Raw genomic sequence first — 20,426 nt, forward strand, 5'->3', positions numbered from 1 at the left:
TTATCTATCCTCATTGAGAAAGTAAACAATTTCAATGTTAGGCAGAATCATTTAAGAAAATCATAAGTGAAGTAGGACCTGATGTAATGGTATCCAGGAAAGTTGCATGTATGTGCGAACGCATACTGTTTATTGCTGCACAAAAAATTGATCAAGTTTGGTACTAAGATAAGTGTATATATTCCATATCAAATATGGTTTTGTCTAGTTAAAAATGATAGATGATGAATAAATTTAAGTTTTTTTGCAATCAGAGGCAAACAGTGTTGGGGAAATCTTTTCACTATTTACATTTAAAATTCCCTTGTGCGTCCTCCCCTTGCTTATTTTGAAATACTATGGTAACAGTAAAAACGGACAAAATTGTTGGGAAGCTTGTTGCGATGTGTTTGTGTCAGTGGCAGATCAAATATTGCCATAGATTTTGTAAGATACTTGGTGATGTGATCCGTTTGTCTTGCATGCGGACTAACTGTTGATTGTCGTCCTGAGTAACTAACCTGAGTGGACATCTCATCACAATTAACAAGTAAGTAAAATACAATGTCCAGTTGCTTTGTAGCATTAAATATAAGGTTGATTGAAACTAGTACTATTGCTTTTCGCCCTACCGTTGTGCAAGGCCATATTTATCTATTTTTTTGTAGGGGTGAAATATGATATTGCTTGATTTTGTATTAGCTTTATTTTATTTTAGCTTTATATTATTTTTAATGCTTATTTGATTTTTATAGAATCTTGAAATTGTAGACAAATATTTTTACAGCCTCTATTGCATCTTTCAGGTTTCAGTATTTTCTGTTATTGACCTTTCTTATGTTTGGTCATGTAGTTTTTTGTATTCAATGTCACATGAATTTGGTTTTTTTTTTTTATTAGGGAAAAAATCATTTTTATTGCAATAAAATTGATGAGTCCAAATCAAGTATAAATTTTGCCCTTGACTATTGCTTTAGTGTTACATGTAGAATTTCCTATGTTGTGCCAACACTTACATTACAGATCTATAATAATATAACTTTCACATCTTGAAGTCCCATTTACGCATGAGCGGATATGTTTCATAGTTGCTTGGTCAGAAATAATTTTAGTTGGAAAGCAGTTGGTTTAGATCCAGTGTCCAGTTGAAGTTTATTCTGTAAATTGTATAGTTGGTCCAGAAAACTTCAATATTTGATCTAGTTTTTGGCCATCCAGTGAGATTAGAGATCATACTTAAATATGTTAGTTTCACTTGGACCCATGTAACAAAACTTGGTTCTGATTCCCATGAAAAGTTTGGTCTGAAGTAAAGTAGGTATTTTAAAACAGCCATCTTATTTATTATTTTATTGTCATTTGAATGTTATACTAGTAATTAAGAACTATCCAGTACCATATGTTTCCTTGACCTGCCATAAAGTAAATAAGTACCAAGTTCTGTATTCACTGCAGAACTTAGCTACAATAATGGCAACAACAGTAAAAGAAATATTCAACCAGATAAAGTGATGCAGTTCAATTCATGTTGAGCTTAGATTGAAGGTGGAAGTGGTACAAAAGAAGAGGAAAGAGCTTTTATGCTTTGGCCAGGAGAGTCTGGCAGATGTTTTGTTTGTGGTAGTTCTCAGAATTAGAAGTGAAGAAAAAGGATGAGAATCAATTTGGGGGTTTACATTTATTGCAAGGACTCCAAGGCAGGAATTCTGCTAATCAAAAGGAGTTGTGGTTATGAGTTATAAGGCACTTAAAAAGTTACAGCAGTAAGTAAACATATTGAAAGTCTCAACATGACAAAAATGGAGATACATTTTATTTGTTTACATGGCACAAACAAGTACACTATGGTGATTGTAGTGGAGTTTAAGAATTAATCAGTAAAAGCATCATTTGACTTTTGGTTTCCAGAGACTAGAGGTTGGAAGTAAAGCCACAAATATTGTAGGGCCAATATCTCACTGATGTTAAGATATCACAGATGACATTTTGTGGAAGCTGGAAGTAATTTAGTTTTATGCATTGCTCTCAGATGTTTGATGATCCTAATGGCAGCATGATCCAACTGATTTTCTTAGTCATTTTCAAATAGTTATACTGTTCAGTTTTTGAGGAAATTCTCTATGGACACCATATCTATATGCTTTCCTACTGGTAGGTGAATATAAAAAGAATAACTCTTACCACTTTGAGTATAAAGATTAGAAATATCCATTTCATATACTGTTAAGTAATTTACCAAGTAATTAGTACATAGCTATGTAGTTTTCCACTCACACGGCAGCTTAAATTTAAAATTCATGGTAGAGCTTCTGTTGTTTTTGAGTAGGTGACTACTCCCCCCACTATTGCAGAACAGTAGGAACAACAAAGCAAAATACTTCTTATGTTTTGCCAGCCTTTAATGCAACATTGAATGTTTGTAACATCTTTGTATTATATTTCATCACTATTTTGGGAATATCCTTCCAGGATTCAGTGAAGTATTCCCTTTTCTGATAGCCTTCCAGCTCAGTTTAGTTGGTTTGTTATACCTTTGGGATGTTTAATAATGTCGGACTCAAGTTCCTCCATCATTCGGTATTGTAGGGATGGTTTAAAACCTGGTTAATTAAAAAACCTACGACACTCTACTGTGCTCATGCTGTAGAGGACAAGTGTGTACAAAGGCTCTTGTGACAAATGTAAGGACTGGGACAAAAGGCAGTGGAAGGTATTAAAACCTCATTTATAGAAACTAGATAGAGATAGGAAAAGGAAGGCGGCCTCCAGAGCCGAGATTAGTGTTCATAAGAGGGCTGTTGCCTTATGTAATAAGGCGCCCTATGAGGTTATGTTAGACTTGTGATAATCTTACGCTAAGTCGGTTGGTTATGCACTTCCATACTCATTGGAGTGTCTTGGGGTTTGATGATAACTTACGAAATCGGTATCATCTTTGGTTATGACGACGATGTGTTAAACTCATGATGATATCTTCTTTCTGATGTGAGGTTTCTAGTAGAAAACATTGTGTACAAAAAATAGTTCTGTTCTCTGAGATTACATGATGAAGATCAGAGGAAATTTGTACAGGTCTGCCAATGATGATGGCTAATTCAAATCTATATGATGAAGCTTAGGTAAAGATGTACAGGTCTTCTAATGACGATGGTTTGATCGCTTCTGCCAATGATGATGGCTAATTCAACTCTGACTACCACCTTGGTTACAATTCATGAAGGAAGCAGACAGTAGCTCGAACATATGAACATACATACAGATGACACAGATTACAAATCACGTAGGCCGTTTGAATTATAGGTCGCGGTAGTTGTCTCAAGCAGGAAGCTTGGACTAATGTTTTCAAAACAAATGAAGGACCACAGGTGACGGCACGTCATCTTAGCCTACTTTATTGTATACGTCATCTTAGTATACTTTATCGTCTCTGGTCTGATCACATTCCTGCAAGCAATCTGGTTGACCTCTTGGGTCACTGGTTTTAATTAGTCATAGTTTTAGTTTTTTATATATATGGAATAACATTCCATATTTTTATTATGTAACACTTACATTCATAGTCTAGAACTTGCTCATAGACTGAGTGTAGATTATTGTGCCATTTCTTCCCCTGCTCTAGCCTTGTCCCCCATCCTTAATCCTCCTAATACTGTTCCATCCACTTGCTTCTGACCCCAATCTTATTGCCAGTCTCGAGTGCTAGTTTCACTGTAAATTTGACTTGTATGGTCAACACAGTGACCCAATTAGGGGGGGCCCTCAAAGTCCTTATGAACAAAGTGCATAGTGTTGTGCCAGTGTCAGAGGAGGAGGTGGCTGTCCATCCTGCCATCTCTCCCAGACAAAGGTCCCTGTCACACTCCCCTGAACCTGGGAGAAGAAACACTGGAGATCCAAAGGAGGTTGGAGGGGCTTACCCATGGGCATTCGCCCTCTCGGTCAAACCTGTCGTTCAGGTATCGTCGGACATCCTTTGGAAAGGTGTGTCTGTCAGTGTCCACCAGTTGTCTTCAGACTCAGAGTTGTCCATACCCAACAGGTGGTGTCACTGGTGGTTTCCTGGTGAGTCCCATCCCCCGAAGAGACGTAACAACAACAAGACTTCTCCTATTCCATTCAAACGTACCAGAAATCCTCCTCATAGTAGTCCTCAACTGAGTTGCAGTGCCTGGCATAGCCTGGAATTCCCTTCACCCAAGCTTATTCAGAGCGCCAGAATTTGCCGCCTAAGTGCTCCTCAAGCAAGAAGCCCCCTCATCATAGCCTAAGTGCTGACACAAGTGCCCAGTGTACTCTCCCAAGCAAGATACGCTGGTCACATTCTCCGAGCTTCCAGCATCAACTCTTGAGTTTCTAAGAGTTCAGCACCAGCCAAGCACCTGTCTACCTTTAGTTCTTCTACGCCCATAGTCTAAGACCTCTTTTGCACACATCGAGCAATGGTTAGCGGACATTCTTGGTTTACTCCATATGTCTCCAGCAGGACTAAACCTACCAAGGATTTATCCTTGTTGCCCATCTCGTCTGTTGAGGAGGGAGTAGTTCAAGAGCCATCTCCATCAGCATACACTTCTCTTTTGAGATACTTTTTATGACCTTTCCATCTCATTTTCAGCCAGCCACTCCAGTTTTGCCTGCCTTTACTTTCCTTACCAAGATGGTTTTTTTCCTCTACAAGGGAAGCACTTAATAGGTGGAAGATTGTCTTGCAGAGAAAAGGGAACAAGGGAAGGCCACCTTTGCCTTTCCACAGTTACAATTGACAGCCAAAAGGTACCTGTCTTATGCAACAGGAGCAGCCCCATCGGGAGGTGCTGCCTTTTCGCAGGGTGACCTCTTGGGTCTGATCGACTCAGCCTGCCATTCTGCCTTCTCGTCAGCAAAGGTAATTTTCACCTCCTTGGAATTAGACCACCTGCTAAAGTGGTTTTGAGTTTCCTTGATTGGACAGTCGGGGCCCTCACCAGGAAGATTGAGGACTGTAGTGCTTTACCAGTGGAGAATTCTGCTGGCTGGCTAGGCGTAATGTCGTGTGCAGATAAAGCCATAAGAGATAGCTCCTTGGAGCTGGCGGCCCTTTTCGCTCTAGATGTGCTGATGGAGAGAAAGTTGTGGTACTCTTTCACCACCAAAGGAGTGACTTCTGTTCAGAAATCAGTGTTACTTTATTCTCCCGTAGATCAGCAGTATCTGGTTCTTCAGTCTACAGTCAAGGAAATAGCAACTGACTTACAGAGAAAGTCAACTCAAGACCTATTGGCTCAGTTGTCGAAATGCACCGCAGAGCCTTCATCTTTCGCTAATGAATATGTCTTTGTTGCTTTCATGGAGGAAGACAAAGTTTTCCTTCCAAAACTTGCTCCAAGGTACAATTTACAGCTAAGTCCATCAAGAAGACAGTCCAGATCATACTCTAATAAAAATGATCCTTCAGTCCTCCTTCATGCACCATTATGAGCCAGACTACTTTTCTCGGAGTGGTGGAGTGTCAGAGTTGCGGAGCCTTGGATAGTCACGATCCTGAAGGGGGCCTGCTTGATTCTGTTAAAGGAGTACCCTCCACTAGTGTCCATGCCAATTGCATTGACGGTGTGCTCAAAAGTCTCCGAGGGGTAGGCAGCTCTTTCGGAGGAAGTGTCATCCATCCTAAGGAAGAGAGCCATAGAGGAGGTAGCAGAAGATCGTTCATCGAAACTTTTGCAACCACCTTTATTAGTCCCCAAGTCATCAGAGGTTTGGAAACCTGTCCTCAACCTCAGTGCTCTGAAATTCTTCATCCAGAAGACAAAGTTCAAAATGGAGATGAATTAGTCTGTACATACTAACATCCATTCAACAGGGTGATGATCACCCTGGATATGCAAGATGCCTGTGTCCATGCCCCTGTTCATATGGACTCCAGGAAATAACTCTGATCCTTCTTCGAGGACAGAATCTTCAAATTTCGAGCACTGTGTTTCGGCCTCTGCAGTTCCTCAGGTATTTATGCGAGTACTAGCTCCTCTTTCGAAATGGTTGCCCCTTCTAGGCATCAACATATGCCTTTACCTGGATGACTGGCTACTTCAATCACCATCACAGGAACAGTGCACGAAGGACCTTCAGAGAACCCTTCTCCTCGTTCAAGAGCTAGGGATGTTGATAAACAACTTGCAGAAGTCACAGATGACCCCAACCCAGTAGATTATCTGTTAGGGGATGAGGATTAACTCTTGAGTTTTCAGGCAAGTCTTGCCTACAGACAGTACACAGTTCTCTCTCTCTCCCGTCATATTAAGCAAATCATTGGATGAGTCTGTTGGGAACTTTTGCATCTATGGAGCAGTATTTGAACTTAGAAATACTGCATATGAAGGGCCCTTCAGTTCCTCCTAAGAGTAACTTAGGGCAGGAAAAGACAACCAGACTGCAATGTTCCCCATAACAATGGAAATAAAATCAGACCTGCGATGGTGGACATCCGAAGGCAGACTTTTAGAGGGAAAGCCACTGTGACCTGTGAGCCTCGACGTAGACTTCCTTGCAGATGCCTCAGATGTAGGCTGGGCAACTGTGGACCTGTTTGCCACATCAAAGAATAATCGCCTTCCTCTCTATTGTTCACTGGTCATGGGTGACGGACCCCACTCTTTTAAATTGGTCAAATCTGGACCTTTATGCCTTCCTTCCATTCACCCTGGTAAGGGAAGTCCTCAACAAGTTGCAGTTCTATCACAGTGTAATGATGACTCTGATAGTACATTGCGTCTTTGAATTTAGGCGTTTTGATCTTATAATACTTTTTCAGTGCCATTAACAGCGCGGTGAGCTCAGTTGAGCGTCAAGTTAACGGCGCTTACAGCGCTATAACTTGATGCAACATCAAGTTATGCCGCCATAACTCAAGTATGGTGCCATAAGCCCTGTTAAAGCACCATTAACGACAAAAAACTGACTCACAGCTGAAATCAACTTCCGTTTCGCTGGAACAGATCCCCCGCCGTAAGTCAAGGAAGCACTGTAGCTCCATTTTGGCCACCCAAGGAGTGGTTCCTGGACCTTCTGAAAATTTTATTGGACTTTCCCAGACTTCTCTTGCAAGATCCATGTCTACTCAAATGCCCCACCTACGGAGATTCCATCAAGGACTATCCACTGTAGCTCTGACAGGCTTCAGTGTGTACATCGGAATGAAGTGAGTTGGAAGACAATCTGTGGAAGTAGGCTATTGCAAGATGTACATGTCAATCTTCTTGCCAAATCTATCAATCCAAGTGGGCAGTCTTCCATTTATGATGTAGCAGTCATAACATCTCTTCTGCTAAAACCTCTACAGCGTTCATCCCCCCCCCCCTTGGTTTTACATGTTTCACATTTCTGGGGTCTACTTTGTTGTGGATATTTGCAGAACACATTACATACAGGTAGTTCCCCGGTTAATGGCGATCCAGTTTTATGGCGCCATAAAATCAAAGATTTATAGCTCAATAATACGCCAAGTTTCGGTTATTGATGCCGTAAGGTGGCAATAATAGCATTACAGTGGTCCCCCTGTATTCGGGGGGGATACGTACCAGACACCCCCGTGAATAGTTAGAACCCGCAAATGTTTGGAACCCCTATAAAAATGCTAAAAACAGCCTATTTGGTTGGTTAAAACTCAAGAAAAACCACTAAAAATTTTCATACTTGGTTTTTTTAATAGTTTTATCACAAAAAGTGCATTTTATGATGAAATTGATAAAAAACAGTAATTTGTGGATATTTCTCATAGAAAAATACCACGAATGCGCGAATTTTCCGCGAATAATGCGGGGAAACGTTCCAGAGAGAAATCCGCGAATCCGGAGAACGCGAATACGGGGGTCCTCTGTATAGCATCACAACATACCCAACAGAGGTGCTATTAAGTGGTTATCGGCACCATAGGCACCGTAAATCACCAAGTTTTGGTTAATGGTGCTTTTCACTTATCAGCACCCTGCTGAGAATGGAACTCCCCACCAATAACCAGGGACTGCCTGTAGTATTCACTTTTCCACTGGGAACTTGAACTAATTTGCAGATATTCTCTATGAACCATATCTCTCAAATTATTACTAATTTGCTTTTTTCATAGAGCGACACTTTTCATTCATTAATTACAGGCAGTCCCCGGGTTACAACGGGTTCGGCTTATGACGTTCCAAGGTTAAGGCGCTTTTCAATTATATTCATCAGAAATTATTTCCAGGGTTACGACGCCTACAACGCTGATCTGGCAGATGAAATTTGGCACCCAAAATGCAAAATAATCAATATTTGAAGGTGTTTTTGATGAACAATGTAATAAGAATGCAGTTTACATATTTTTTAATGCACCCAAAACATTAAAAGTAAGGTTTTCTTTAGGATTTTTGACAATGTTCCAGCTTAAGATGATTTTCGGCTTACAACGCGTCTCAAGAACGGAACCCCGTTGTAACGAAGGAACTGCCTGTATTCTCTATGAACCATATCTCTAAAATTATTACTAATTTGCTTTTTTTCATAGAGCAACACTTTTTATTCACTAATTACTGTACTTTTTTCTTGTATTTGTGACTAAATACTCATATTTATGATAAAAATGATTTACAACATACAGTAGAGCCCCGGTTCACGACCGTATTAGAACTCGACATAATCGGATTTCGCCACTAAATTTCCAATAAACTTTGTATCTGTTTTGAACCAATAATCCAGTTTCCGACCCCAGACCATATGATGTTTGTAAACAAAACTGTTTCCGCCAGCCGCCGCTAGTTGGCGTCATCCAGTGCTACCAAATGTAGCATAATTTCATGTTTTTTAGCATAATTTGACCCAAGAATTGGAGCTTAGCATAATTTCTTTCACACTTAGGGTTCTAGTACAATTTTAGAATGTATTTTCACTAAAATTTTAAATAAAATGCAGAAAATTCCTCAATTTCATACACAGCTATAGTGAATATATGTATCTTCATAGTGAAATTGCCTCAAAAGCAGCACTAACAAATGAGTTAATTGCTAAGTTTAAACCCAACTAAGGAATGTTAAATTTTGTGAACATAAATAAATACCCACAGTGGCATGACAAACGATCAGTTTTTTCCTTTTTTAAGTTTTATTTTTTTCAGTAGATATCAAAACTTTAATTGTGTCTGAAGTGATTTTCACATAATTTTCAAGTATTTATTCATTGTGTATGTGATCTGTTAAAGAAAAATGGTGCTTCAGTGGCATGATAATGATCAAGTAATAAGTACTTATGTTTTTCTTCTTGAGCAGAGACTGGTTTGTTTGTTTACCTTTTTTTTAGTTTTAATTTTTCAGTAAATATCAAAATGTTATATTTGCAGTAATTTTCACACATTTTCAAGTATTTGTTAATTGTGTGTGTGACCTGTTAAAAAAAATGGTTCTCAGTGGCATGATAATGATGCAGTAATAAGTAAAATTTGTATGTTTTTCTTCACATTTGTATGTGTGATCTTCACACATTTGTCAAATAGTATACTAGTGATTGCATATCAAATAGTATACTAGTGATTGCGTATGCGATCTATTAAAGAAAAATGGTGTTTTATTTCGAGTTTGCTAACATGTAAAGATCATCAAATTATTAGTTATAATATTGTCTGTTCGTAACTTTGTATCATTTCATCTAATATATAAATGTTTTAAATTTCCATTACATTGTTGTTTTAGCTCAAATGTATTAGAGGAAAGAGATAATGATAGATTAATAGCATAATTCTGGCACAAAATTGCACCATATTTGGCATAAATTCTTGCTTGGACCAACTAGCATAATTTAGCAAAACGGTTGGTAACACTGGTGACGCCACTCAGCATTGTTTAAAGTCCGCAGCTATTGTTTACAAACATTCAAACATGTGTCGTGTCTCGTACACCTTGCGCGCATTTCGTTTGCTTTTTCGGTGGTATCAACTCTATACGCAGTTACCTGGCTATCTATGTTCTCTAACCTTTTGCTATTGTTAATCTCTGAAATAATGGAAAGTGTTTACATGGCATCTCGCGTTTTCCTTCTTCAAAATGTTTCCATCATTTCCAACTCCAAAATAAACCATAAGTTTCGTCTATCCTCTCCTCTGCATGAAAGTGGTGAGCGAAAAAAAGATTTAATCAAGCACCCTTGCTTGATTTTTTTTTCAAGCGTAGACCTATTCTAAAATCATGCTCACACTTGATGTGCGCGTTTCAGTAGCAAATGCGATGCGTATTTAAGTGTTAGGTTTGGAGTGAAGGCAATGTTACGTAGGTAGGTTACATGTGCGGTTCAGTAGCGAATGCAATCTTTAAGCTTTGTTAAGCTTGCCGGTAAAGAATAGGTTAGCCATAGCTTAAATCAGAGAAGCCACTATGCCATATTAAGTGCGTAGTAATTAAGAAATTAAGACGAATCTTAAATGTCATACTGTAATACGTCAATGTTTACGTGTAAGATTTGGTAGTGAAACCAGTTACATACGTAACATGTTCGGTTCGGTAGCAACGCAATCTAAGCTTTTTAAACTTGCCGGTAAAGAAGAGGTTAGCCTTAGCTTAACTCAGAAGCCACTATGGTATACATTAATTATAGAAATTAAGTAGATTCTTTAAGTCTACTGTAAAAATACGTCATTGTTTACGTGTGAGATTTGGTAGTGAAACCACTGTTACATACGTAACGTGTGCCGTTCGGTAGCGAACGCAATCTTAAACTTTGTTAAGCTTGCTGGTAAAGAGGAGGTTAGCCTTAGCTTAAATCAGAGAAGCCGCTATGGTATAGAATAATTATAGAAATTAAGACTAATCTTTTATGTCTACTGTAAAAAGACGTCAATGTTTACATATGTAACGCGTGCGCGGTAACGAACGCAGCTTGGTTTATAAGCGTCCTTGTGAAAAAGAGGTTAGCTTGATATTAAACTCAAGAGATGCTGGTACGTAATGGTATAGTAATTATAGAAATTAAGAAGATTCTTTTACTTATACGTGCGTATATATGTACCATGCAGTACCATAATAATTGTCAAAGTCCAATAAGCTTGAAACCAGCCCTGATATTGGACAATTTGCCATAAAAGATGCACCTTTTTTTATAAGGACATTTATGTAACAAAATCGTTAGTATCATAAAATTTACTGAAAGATAATTTTCAAGCGATTTTGTATACAGTATTGCAGTCGACTTCGTATAAGATTTACCATAAATTAATATCGAATGCAAACATTTCTACGCTATGGTTTGTTTACATCCTTAAATGCCGACTTACTGTAGGCAAATTTTCGTAAGTTTTGATAAATATAAATTGGGTTTAATTTTAATAGTTTATTAATTTACTGTAATAATTAGACTTGCTTTTCAATGTTTTTATTATGTTAGCAACACGTTTTATGCCTACCCACTACACTACGTTCTACTTACTATTCACCTAGGTAGCCTATGGCGCTTGGTCAACAATCGGTTGGACGCAGGCCAGTTTTCTTTTATACTGTATATTATACATTTAAAATTATAAATATACGTTTAACATGATATTTATTTAACTTTTAACTTAATTAGTTGTAATTTACATGTATGTATTGTATAAAAAGGCAAGGTTAGGGTATTAAATGATGGTCAAGAACGGATTAATCCATTTTCAGTTATTTCTTATGAGAAAACTTGATTCAGTTCTCGAAATAATCGAATTTCGACGCTCCTTCTGGAACGAATTATCGTCGAGAACCGAGGCTCTACTGTACTTGTAATGTCATGTATATCTATTAAGCTCATTTCAGGTTGGGCCCCATACTGAGCATAATAGGTTTATGATTCTCTCTCTCTCTCTCTCTCTCTCTCTCTCTCTCTCTCTCTCTCTCTCTCTCTCTCTCTCTCTCTCGGACATTGTCAAATGGAACTCCCATAACTCCTCCATAACTAAATCCTCCTATAACTGGGAACTCCTTGTGCTATACACAGTAAATTATTTTTATAAAAAAATCTATATTTAGTCATAAACACAACATGAAAAAATGCAGTAATTAGTGAATAAGTGTTGCTATAAAAAAAATTAGTGTTACTTTAAATATTTTAGATTTCAGTACCACTATGAGAGAAAATGGCTTTTGTAACAAATACAGTACAAGGGTAACTTGATTAGTTGTCAAATGTTCTGTAAGACAGATTTATTTAATTTGTATTAAAAATATTGTAGGTGTTTTGCTGTTTATATTAATATTGATATTTTAAAATGAGTAAATTATGTAATGTTATAAGCATTTTAGGGGGCATATATACTACTTAGAAGTAACGGTTGTAAAAGGGTACTAATCTAAGATGATCTAGGATGTTTTGGGATGATGGTTTGGGGTGTATTTTGTTTGAAATTATATTATTTTAGTATGATAATTTGAGGTTATTTTTGTTTGAAATATCAAGTTAAGCAGTGGAATGTTAATATATACAGTTATAACATTTTAGTTTAGGCAGTACTAGGTATTTGGCAATTATAAGTCAGTTACGTATAAGCATTTTTAGGGGGTTTTTGCATTTCCGCAGAATTTGCATTTCCGCGTTAGGGTTTGGAACCTATTCCCGTGTAAAAGTGGGGGAGCACTGTAGCCCAGATAGTGGATTTCCTCCTATTCCTGAGAACCTCCAAACGGCTCTCCTCCTCCACATTTAAAGGGTATAGAGCAATGCTGGGGGTCTTTTTTAAACATATGGGTCTTGATTTGGCCTCTAACCATGATCTTGGCGATCTCATCAAGTCCTTCGAGATTTCCAAACAGGCAAGAGCTCACTCCATAACTTGGAGTTTGGACGTAGTTCCCCCTTTTGATCCTCTCCATTCCTTGTCCCTTAAGAACTTTCCATGTAAACTCTTCCTTGTATCCTTGGCTACTGCCAAATGAATGAATGAACTACAGGCCATAGACAAGTGAATTGGTTTTTCCCAGGGAGACGCAGTATCTTTATGGTAGGTTTCCTGCCAGGAACAATACACCATCCAACCCCTGACTGTGCTAGTTCACCATTGAAATCTTACTGACATCCCAGTCCAGAAGAGGCGGAATGGTCCTTGGCCCTGCTAGGGCCTTTAGGTATTTATTTAAACAGAACCAAGAGAATGTGGCCCCTCCAGCAATCTCTGGTGCTCTGTCAAGGATCCCTCTTGACCCCTATCTAAAAAGTTTTGTTGTTTTTTCTTATGAATCTTATTACAGAGTCTGACTCACAAATCCAGGAGGACATCCTGCCTACCTGTAAGATGAGATCGCACAAGATTAGAGCGACTTCCACCTTGTATGCTTTCAGGCGTATGTCACTCTCACCTTTTAAAAAATGCAGTACCTTGAGTCCTTTATCGGTAGCTGGCATGATATTGGGGGATGAAGTGTAGGAAGCATTTTTTTTATCCTTGATCTCTTCGCCTTGAACTAGGGTGTTGAGTCATTGCTTTGTACCTGGAGTGCCCACCAGTCTTGTGATTGGGTGATGGTTTTTAAATTCTTTTCTGTGTAGCTGACAGCATTGTCTGGTTATTGTTTTTTAGTACTGCACCCAGGACAATGACAACTGTTCTTAAGCTTTGTAAGCAATGAGAATTGTCCTTTCCTCCAAAGCTCCTACATAAAAGTAGAGGCGACTCATGGCTATTTTGCTGTCGCTACGGTTCATGATGATCAGTAATTACCTGCAGTAGCTCTCTTACCAGGTAAGGAAACAAGCATTGTACCAGTGCTAGCAAAATTATCTATTTTCAATTCATTTTCATGTCTGAATGTTTGGTAGTAGAGATGTCCATATATCCCACCACCTGTCAATGTGGGATTCAGCTATGTAATTACTTGGTCAGTTACATGAAAGTAGTATTTCCATGATAAAATAAAGTTTCATAAATACTTACTAAGTAATTACAGATTGGAGCCCTCCCTCCTCCCCTCTCATGGACATAAAGCACCAAAGAAGTGAAGTTTTTGCTTTGTTGATCCTAAACAAAAGGAACAAAAGTGCTACCGTGAATTTAAATTTAAGATGGTGTGCAATTGGGAAAATTTAGCTTTGTAATTACTTGGTAAGTATACATGAAACTTAATTTTTTCATGAAAATACCATTTTACATAGGAAGAAAGGATTTTGTCATTTCATGTTGTACCAAGGTGATGAAATATTTTGGGTAGTCCCTGGGTTATGATGGGTTGAGCTTACAGTGCTCTTTAAATATTATTCCTTAGTTTGCAACACATGTTCTTGGGTTACGACACTGACAACACCGATCTGACGGAAGAAATATGGCTCCAAAACAGTGGGATAGTAAAAATTGGGAGTTTTTTTTATGAAAAAAAAAAATCAATAAAAATGGAGGCTATATTTTTAAGACACCCAAAGGAATAAAAGTAAGGTTTTCTTATAGTTTTCAGCAATGTTTTGGCTTCCAACATACTTAGGATTGGAACCATCATTGTAAAGGGAGTCCTTAGTTTACAACACTGGTTCCATTCCTATGCCGCGCCATAAGCCAAAAATTGACACAACCTGAAATATCGTCAAAAATCGTAAGAAAACCTCACTTTTAAACCTTTGGGTGTCTTGAAAACAATGTTTTTATAGAGTTTTTTTTTATTATTAAGTAAAACTCCACATTTTTACCTATCTGCCAATTTGGAGCTATATTTCTTCTGTCAGAGTTACATTGTTAGCATCATAATCCCGAAATATGCATTGCAACCCAGGGACTGCCTGCACTATTCATTTTGTGTGTACATTTTCCTTTTTGATTAAATGGGATTTTTGTTATATTCCTGGGTCAAGTATCATGGTACTAATAAGCACTATAAAATAATAGATGTAGTTTATGCTCAGAATATGTAGCTTTAGTTCTCAACTGTCCAGGGAATTGCTTATATCAGGCACAGTAGTTTGAAAAGTTTAGTGTTTGAAAATTACTATCGTAGATTACCTGTTGTCTTCTGTTATGATAATAGAAATTGCACAAGTAGTTCTGCTTAGATCTCAGTAGCTTCCTGATACCTGTGCAGCTCTATAGTGTTAAGCAAAATGTGCTGAAAAGGCCAAGTTGATTTTTTTACTTTTCCTCTGATCTCTGTCCTTAATATTTTGAAGTTTTATAAATTTTCCATTTTTAACCCTTTAGGATTACTGAACTACATAGCTTTTTTTTTAATCTTAGGATTAATGTATGAGCGAATCGTATTTTTCATTTGCAGTATCGCCAAGCAGTTAGTAAAGGTACTCCTCCTCAACTTCAGAAAAAGCAGCTCTCATTCATGGCCTTTGGATTTGGTGCTGGTGGAACGGAGCCTGCACGGCGTGAATCCCACATTAATATCAATGTGGCTCCAACCTCGCATGATGTAAATGACACCCCTGAGATAAGGAAGTACAAGAAGAGATTCAATTCAGAAATACTCTGTGCCTCATTATGGGGTAAGTAAATATTCATTTTAATATGGGTTGATGATAGGGTAATACATTTTTCCTTTATAAGTGATGCAATACAATACTTCAACAGAAATCACATAAAATTTTGCCAATCTTTAGCTTTGCAAATCATGTAGTAATCAGTTTTCACAAAATATTGATTGTATGATTGTTATAAGTTTTTCAAAAACAAGCCTACTAGTTCAACCTTTGGAGTTAGTAATTTTGATTGTATTTTTATTACCATATAAAAGGTTGTAGGTCAACGTATGATCATTGGGCAAGAAGGCAGTAATATGTATATGATTTGCCATGTGTTTGTCAATGCCAGCTGTTAAACTGTATGTTGTATTTTTCAAGGGCAAAATGTTATGAAACATTTAGTTATTGTAGTGCAGTGAGGTTGCTTTAAATGTATGAATTCCCTCTTAATTTATGAGTATTTGCATCAGTAACAATTCCAGAAAAGTTTCCACAATTAATACCCCCAGGCTACCTTAAGCAACTACAGGCGGCCCGCGGTTAACGGCGCAATCACTCAACGGCGAATCGGTTTTACGGCGGTCGTCAAAAATATTCATTAAAAAAATAAGGCATTTTAAAGGTATCTTTACAGCACAAATTTCAGTTAACAGCGCCGCTAGCGCCGTTGTCTAACGAGTTCATACATATGTAGAAATGCCGTCCAGACCATAAAGGTTATGCAAATTATATTAACAAATTTTATGGAGAGTTATTACGTAGGGTATTAGGGTATATGCCTCTGACGCTGTTCTATGCCGAAAATATCGAGTTACATAAGTGCAAATTTAGCTATGGTTGATGTGTCGATTCATAATTGTTCATGCTTTTGTTTAAAATGTTGTGTGAAAATCTATTGACGTGAAAGGCATTTTTTATTTCTGTACAGAAATATGATACAAAGGCAGCTTTTGAAACTGCCCTTCACGATAGCAAATACGATGTTTTTCATGTTCTTTCTTGTAAGCCGCCGCCTGCCGCTCTTCCGAAAATATCGATTTAAAAAAAGTGCAAATAAGCGATCGATGTGTCGATTTTATAAATGTTTATGCTTTTATGTTTAAAATGTGTATGAAAATGTATTACGAATAGGGTATTTTTATTTCTGTGCAGAAATATGATAAAAAGGCAGCTTTTGAAACTCCCCTTCAAGTTATCGACTACGATGTGTTTTTCAAGTTCGTTCTTGTATGCCGCCGCGGCATACAAGAACGAACTTGAAAAACACATCGTAGTCGATAACTTGAAGGGGAGTTTCAAAGCTGCCTTTTTATCAAATTTCTGCACAGAAATAAAAAACGAAAAAACAAAAATCGTACCAACTATTCGTAATTACATTTTCATACACATTTTAAACATAAAAGCATAAACATTTATAAAATCGACACATCGATCGCTAATTTGCACTTTTTTTGCCGCCGTCTGCCGCTCTTCCAAAAATATCTAGTTAGAGAGAGAGAGAGAGAGAGAGAGAGAGAGAGAGAGAGAGAGAGAGAGACAGAGAGAGAGAGAGATGAGAGAGAGAGAGAGAGAGAGAGAGAGTGTGCAAATTTAGCGATCGATGTGTCGATTTTTCAAATGTTTATGCTTTTATGTTTAAAATGTGTATGAAAATATATTGCCGTAAAGGTATTTTCATTTTAGTACAGAAATAAGATACAAATTAAGGCAGCCTTTGTAACTACGCTCCACGTTGTCAGGGGATGGTTTTTCATGTTCGTTCTTGTCCGCCAGTTCCGAAAAATGCATTGTGTTATTTTATTAATTATGCATCTTTTCCATAAATCCTTTAAAAAGTTATACATTATTTCACTGTATCCAAGAATTATTGTATGTATTCTCATATTATTGTATTTTAAAATACTACGGCAAACTTAAGCCCGTATTCCGCGGAGCGGCCAATGTTGTGGTTTGAAATCAGCTGATGAATACGAGTCTGTTTCACCATAACACAATTCTGAGCGAATGCTCTTGCTTCTAGCTAGCATAAACGAATATCTAGATACTTGACTTATATGAGACAAAGATATTTTTCCTTATACAGCGTGTTTTTAGGTGGAAATATTTATTGAATATGTCTCGTTGTGAATGTGAACTACTATTTTTTTCGTTAACAGATTACGTTGGCGGCATGTTTATTGCTAACAAATTACGTGATTCCGTTCGCAATACGTAATCCTTTATATCATCTTATACGAACTTTACGTTATTTATCTTATCGGCGTGAACCAACAGTAAAATGTGTTCTTTCAAGCACAGTAGTTTTGATTAAAATTATTTTATCCCAATTTTATCTATGGTTGTGTGTGATGGCAGACGTTTACTGCAGTTTTATCCTTGTTGCCGATGTACGATAATAGTCATTAGCAGCTTGAACAGTTTTCTCAGCTTCAGTGATAATTAGGTTTAAATTTAACGGTATATTTCCTGATTGATCTTTAATCTATATTGATCTCTGATCTATAGCGAATAAAGTTATTACATTAAGATATCTCAGTTCTATTCTATACATAACGCCATTTATAACAAATACGGTAATGTTGCACTGTAGTACGATGATCGAAATACAAGCCAAACAGATGTTATCCAGTTCGGTTGTACTTAGAAAAAAAAAAAAAGTCGTTTCTCGTTCGTTTTTTTTGTTCATGGTTGTACCACGTTCACGCAACGAGTATAACGTTACCATACTTTCACCATTCTCTTTTGCTGTTATTGAACTTATGTAACTAGAAGATGGATAAAGTTAGGCCATTGTAATTTGATCTCTCATAAAATCGAACTATCAAGACTAATGATCGTAACCTGAACACTACAGATACCTGTACACTGTATAAACTTTATTATATCTTTACATACTCTAGACACCCACATGTACTGTACAATAAATTCTATAGTACTATACTGCATAAATATAATTTTTGTACATGAACTTTCCTGTCAGACATATACTTAGCTTACGTCTCTGACGTCACGACAGAATTCAAAACTCGCGGCTAACGCGACAGGTAGGTCAGGTGATCTACCTTACCCGCCGCTGGGAGGCGGGTGTAAGAACCATCATACCTTTCTTGCCAGATTTTTTCTGTCGTCGGTGTCGACCACACCTGTTGTCGGTACCTCTTGACAGTTGGATTCTTTTCTCGTTTTCGCCCTGGATTGTTTCTACGGACTTTTGGTGAAGTACCCGATCTTTTGGCCTGGCATTCGCGATTTGTGGACAGTTATTGGACTTTTCTTTGGATTTTTCTTTGGATTTTCTTGGATTTTCTTGGATTCATGATGTCTGATGTTGATACTAAGAAAACTGCTATGTTTAGAGTTTGTTGTATGACTGAGTGTAAGGTGAGGCTACCGAAAGCTGCGGTAGACCCTCACACGGTATGTTTGAAGTGTAGAGGGAATGAATGCACCTTTAATAACCCTTGTAATGAATGTGAAAAGCTGAATGAGGATGAATGGAAGTCTTTGTCTTCCTACTTGAGGAAGCTTGAAAAAGGATAAAGTTAGGAAAGCTTCTTACCAGAGCAGTAGGTAGATTCCTCTCGTATTAGCGAGTTGGATGTAGATAATCCTATTTTAGAAGTAGCTCCCTTTGTCAGTTTCAAGCTCCTGCTCCCTGCACCGAAGCCGAACGATACGCCTTCGGAAGTGGCCTCAATGAAAGCCACCATTCGCAGTATGGAGAGGAAAATCAAGCAACTAGAAGGTAAGAGTGGTTCCAATAGTGATTTGTGCAGTGAACCCAGTGCAGTGGAGGGTGCGTCTGATCGGCTCCCTAATGCTTCCAGGCCTAGACCTCTTCCAGACTCCCAGTCCCAGTGGAGGAGGAAAGTCGAAAGCCGCAGGAAGGTTAGGGAGCATCCCCAACGGTCAGGCGTCCCTCGGTAGTTCCTGTTGATCGTTCCCAGGCTACCTTGGATCGCTCCAAGAGAGAAATTTTGCGCCAGTGCTTCTCGTCGTCGCCTTCGCCTTCTCCTAAAAGAGGATGGAGCTCTTCGGAAGACTCGCGCCCTTCGAAGAGAGCCTGGAATGCTCCCTGCGCCCGCCCTTCCAGCCCTGAAGTTTTTTCGGAAGAGCCTGAGGTGGAAGCGAAGAAGCGTAGGATCTCAGGAGTATCGTTCACCGAGCGGAGATCGAGCCTCTTTCCTTTCTCCTGTTCACGAGTTTGTGAATTCTCCTGCAAAGGGTTTTGGCTAACCTTCAGGCGCAGATTTCGGCTCTGGCTGGCTCTCTTTGCGGGTCTTCTCGTCGCAGGAAGGACGTCTCGCTTCCTGTAAAGAAGTCCAAGCTCCCCTCTCCTGACTCTCGCTTTTCGACGGAAGAGGCGCGCTCACCTGTGCGTTCGGATTCTCGCAGGAGGCTTTCTGCTTCGGACAAGATCAAATCTGCGTCTAAGCGACATTCGCCTGACAGACAGGTTTCTCCTTCAGACAAGGAGCAAACTGCGCGTAGGAGATCCTCACCCTACAGACGCTCTTCTCGAGACAGGATCGCTCCCCTTGACAGGCGCCAAGAGCCTAGTAGGCACTACTCACCTCGTAGCCGCTCCTCGTCTCGCCTCCACTCTCCGGTTGACAAGCGCCCTAAATCGGACAGGCGCCTTTCGCTGGACAGGCGTCAAGAGCTTGTTAGGCGCGTTTCGCCTGGCAGGCGCTCTTCTCCTGACTTTTACTCGCCTCGAGTCAGGCGCCGAGAGCCTAGCAGGCGCTTCTCCCTGGTAGGCGCTCACTAGTAGGCGCATCGTCCGCCAGAGATTCTCTCGCCTCGGTTCAGCGCCAAGAGCCTGGTAGGCGCTTTTCGTATGGCAGGCGCAGTTCGCCTGGTAGCCGCTCTCCTTTGGATAGGCGCAAGAGCACCTGATAGAATTTCTTCTTCAAACAGGCGCTCTGCACCTGACTGCCGCCTGACTCCTATTAGGCTTCAAGGATCTGGGAAACGCACTCCTCCAGACAAGAAGGATGTTGCAAGTAGACACTTGCCTGAAGCATTGTCTCCAAGACGTACACGTC

At 38.9% G+C, this 20,426-nt stretch overlaps 1 protein-coding gene across 1 annotated transcript in view; it reads left to right on the forward strand.

The window, feature by feature from the left end:
- The window catches only part of LOC135210362 (serine/threonine-protein kinase mig-15-like), a 297,907-nt gene that overhangs the window by 245,845 nt on the left and 31,636 nt on the right, over positions 1–20,426 (forward strand). Inside the window, 1 exon segment of the mRNA XM_064243259.1 lies at positions 15,183–15,402. Within this exon segment, the coding sequence (XP_064099329.1) occupies positions 15,183–15,402 (220 nt within the window).

The sequence above is a fragment of the Macrobrachium nipponense genome, chromosome 39, assembly GCF_015104395.2.
Source record: "Macrobrachium nipponense isolate FS-2020 chromosome 39, ASM1510439v2, whole genome shotgun sequence".
Lineage (NCBI taxonomy): Eukaryota > Metazoa > Arthropoda > Malacostraca > Decapoda > Palaemonidae > Macrobrachium > Macrobrachium nipponense.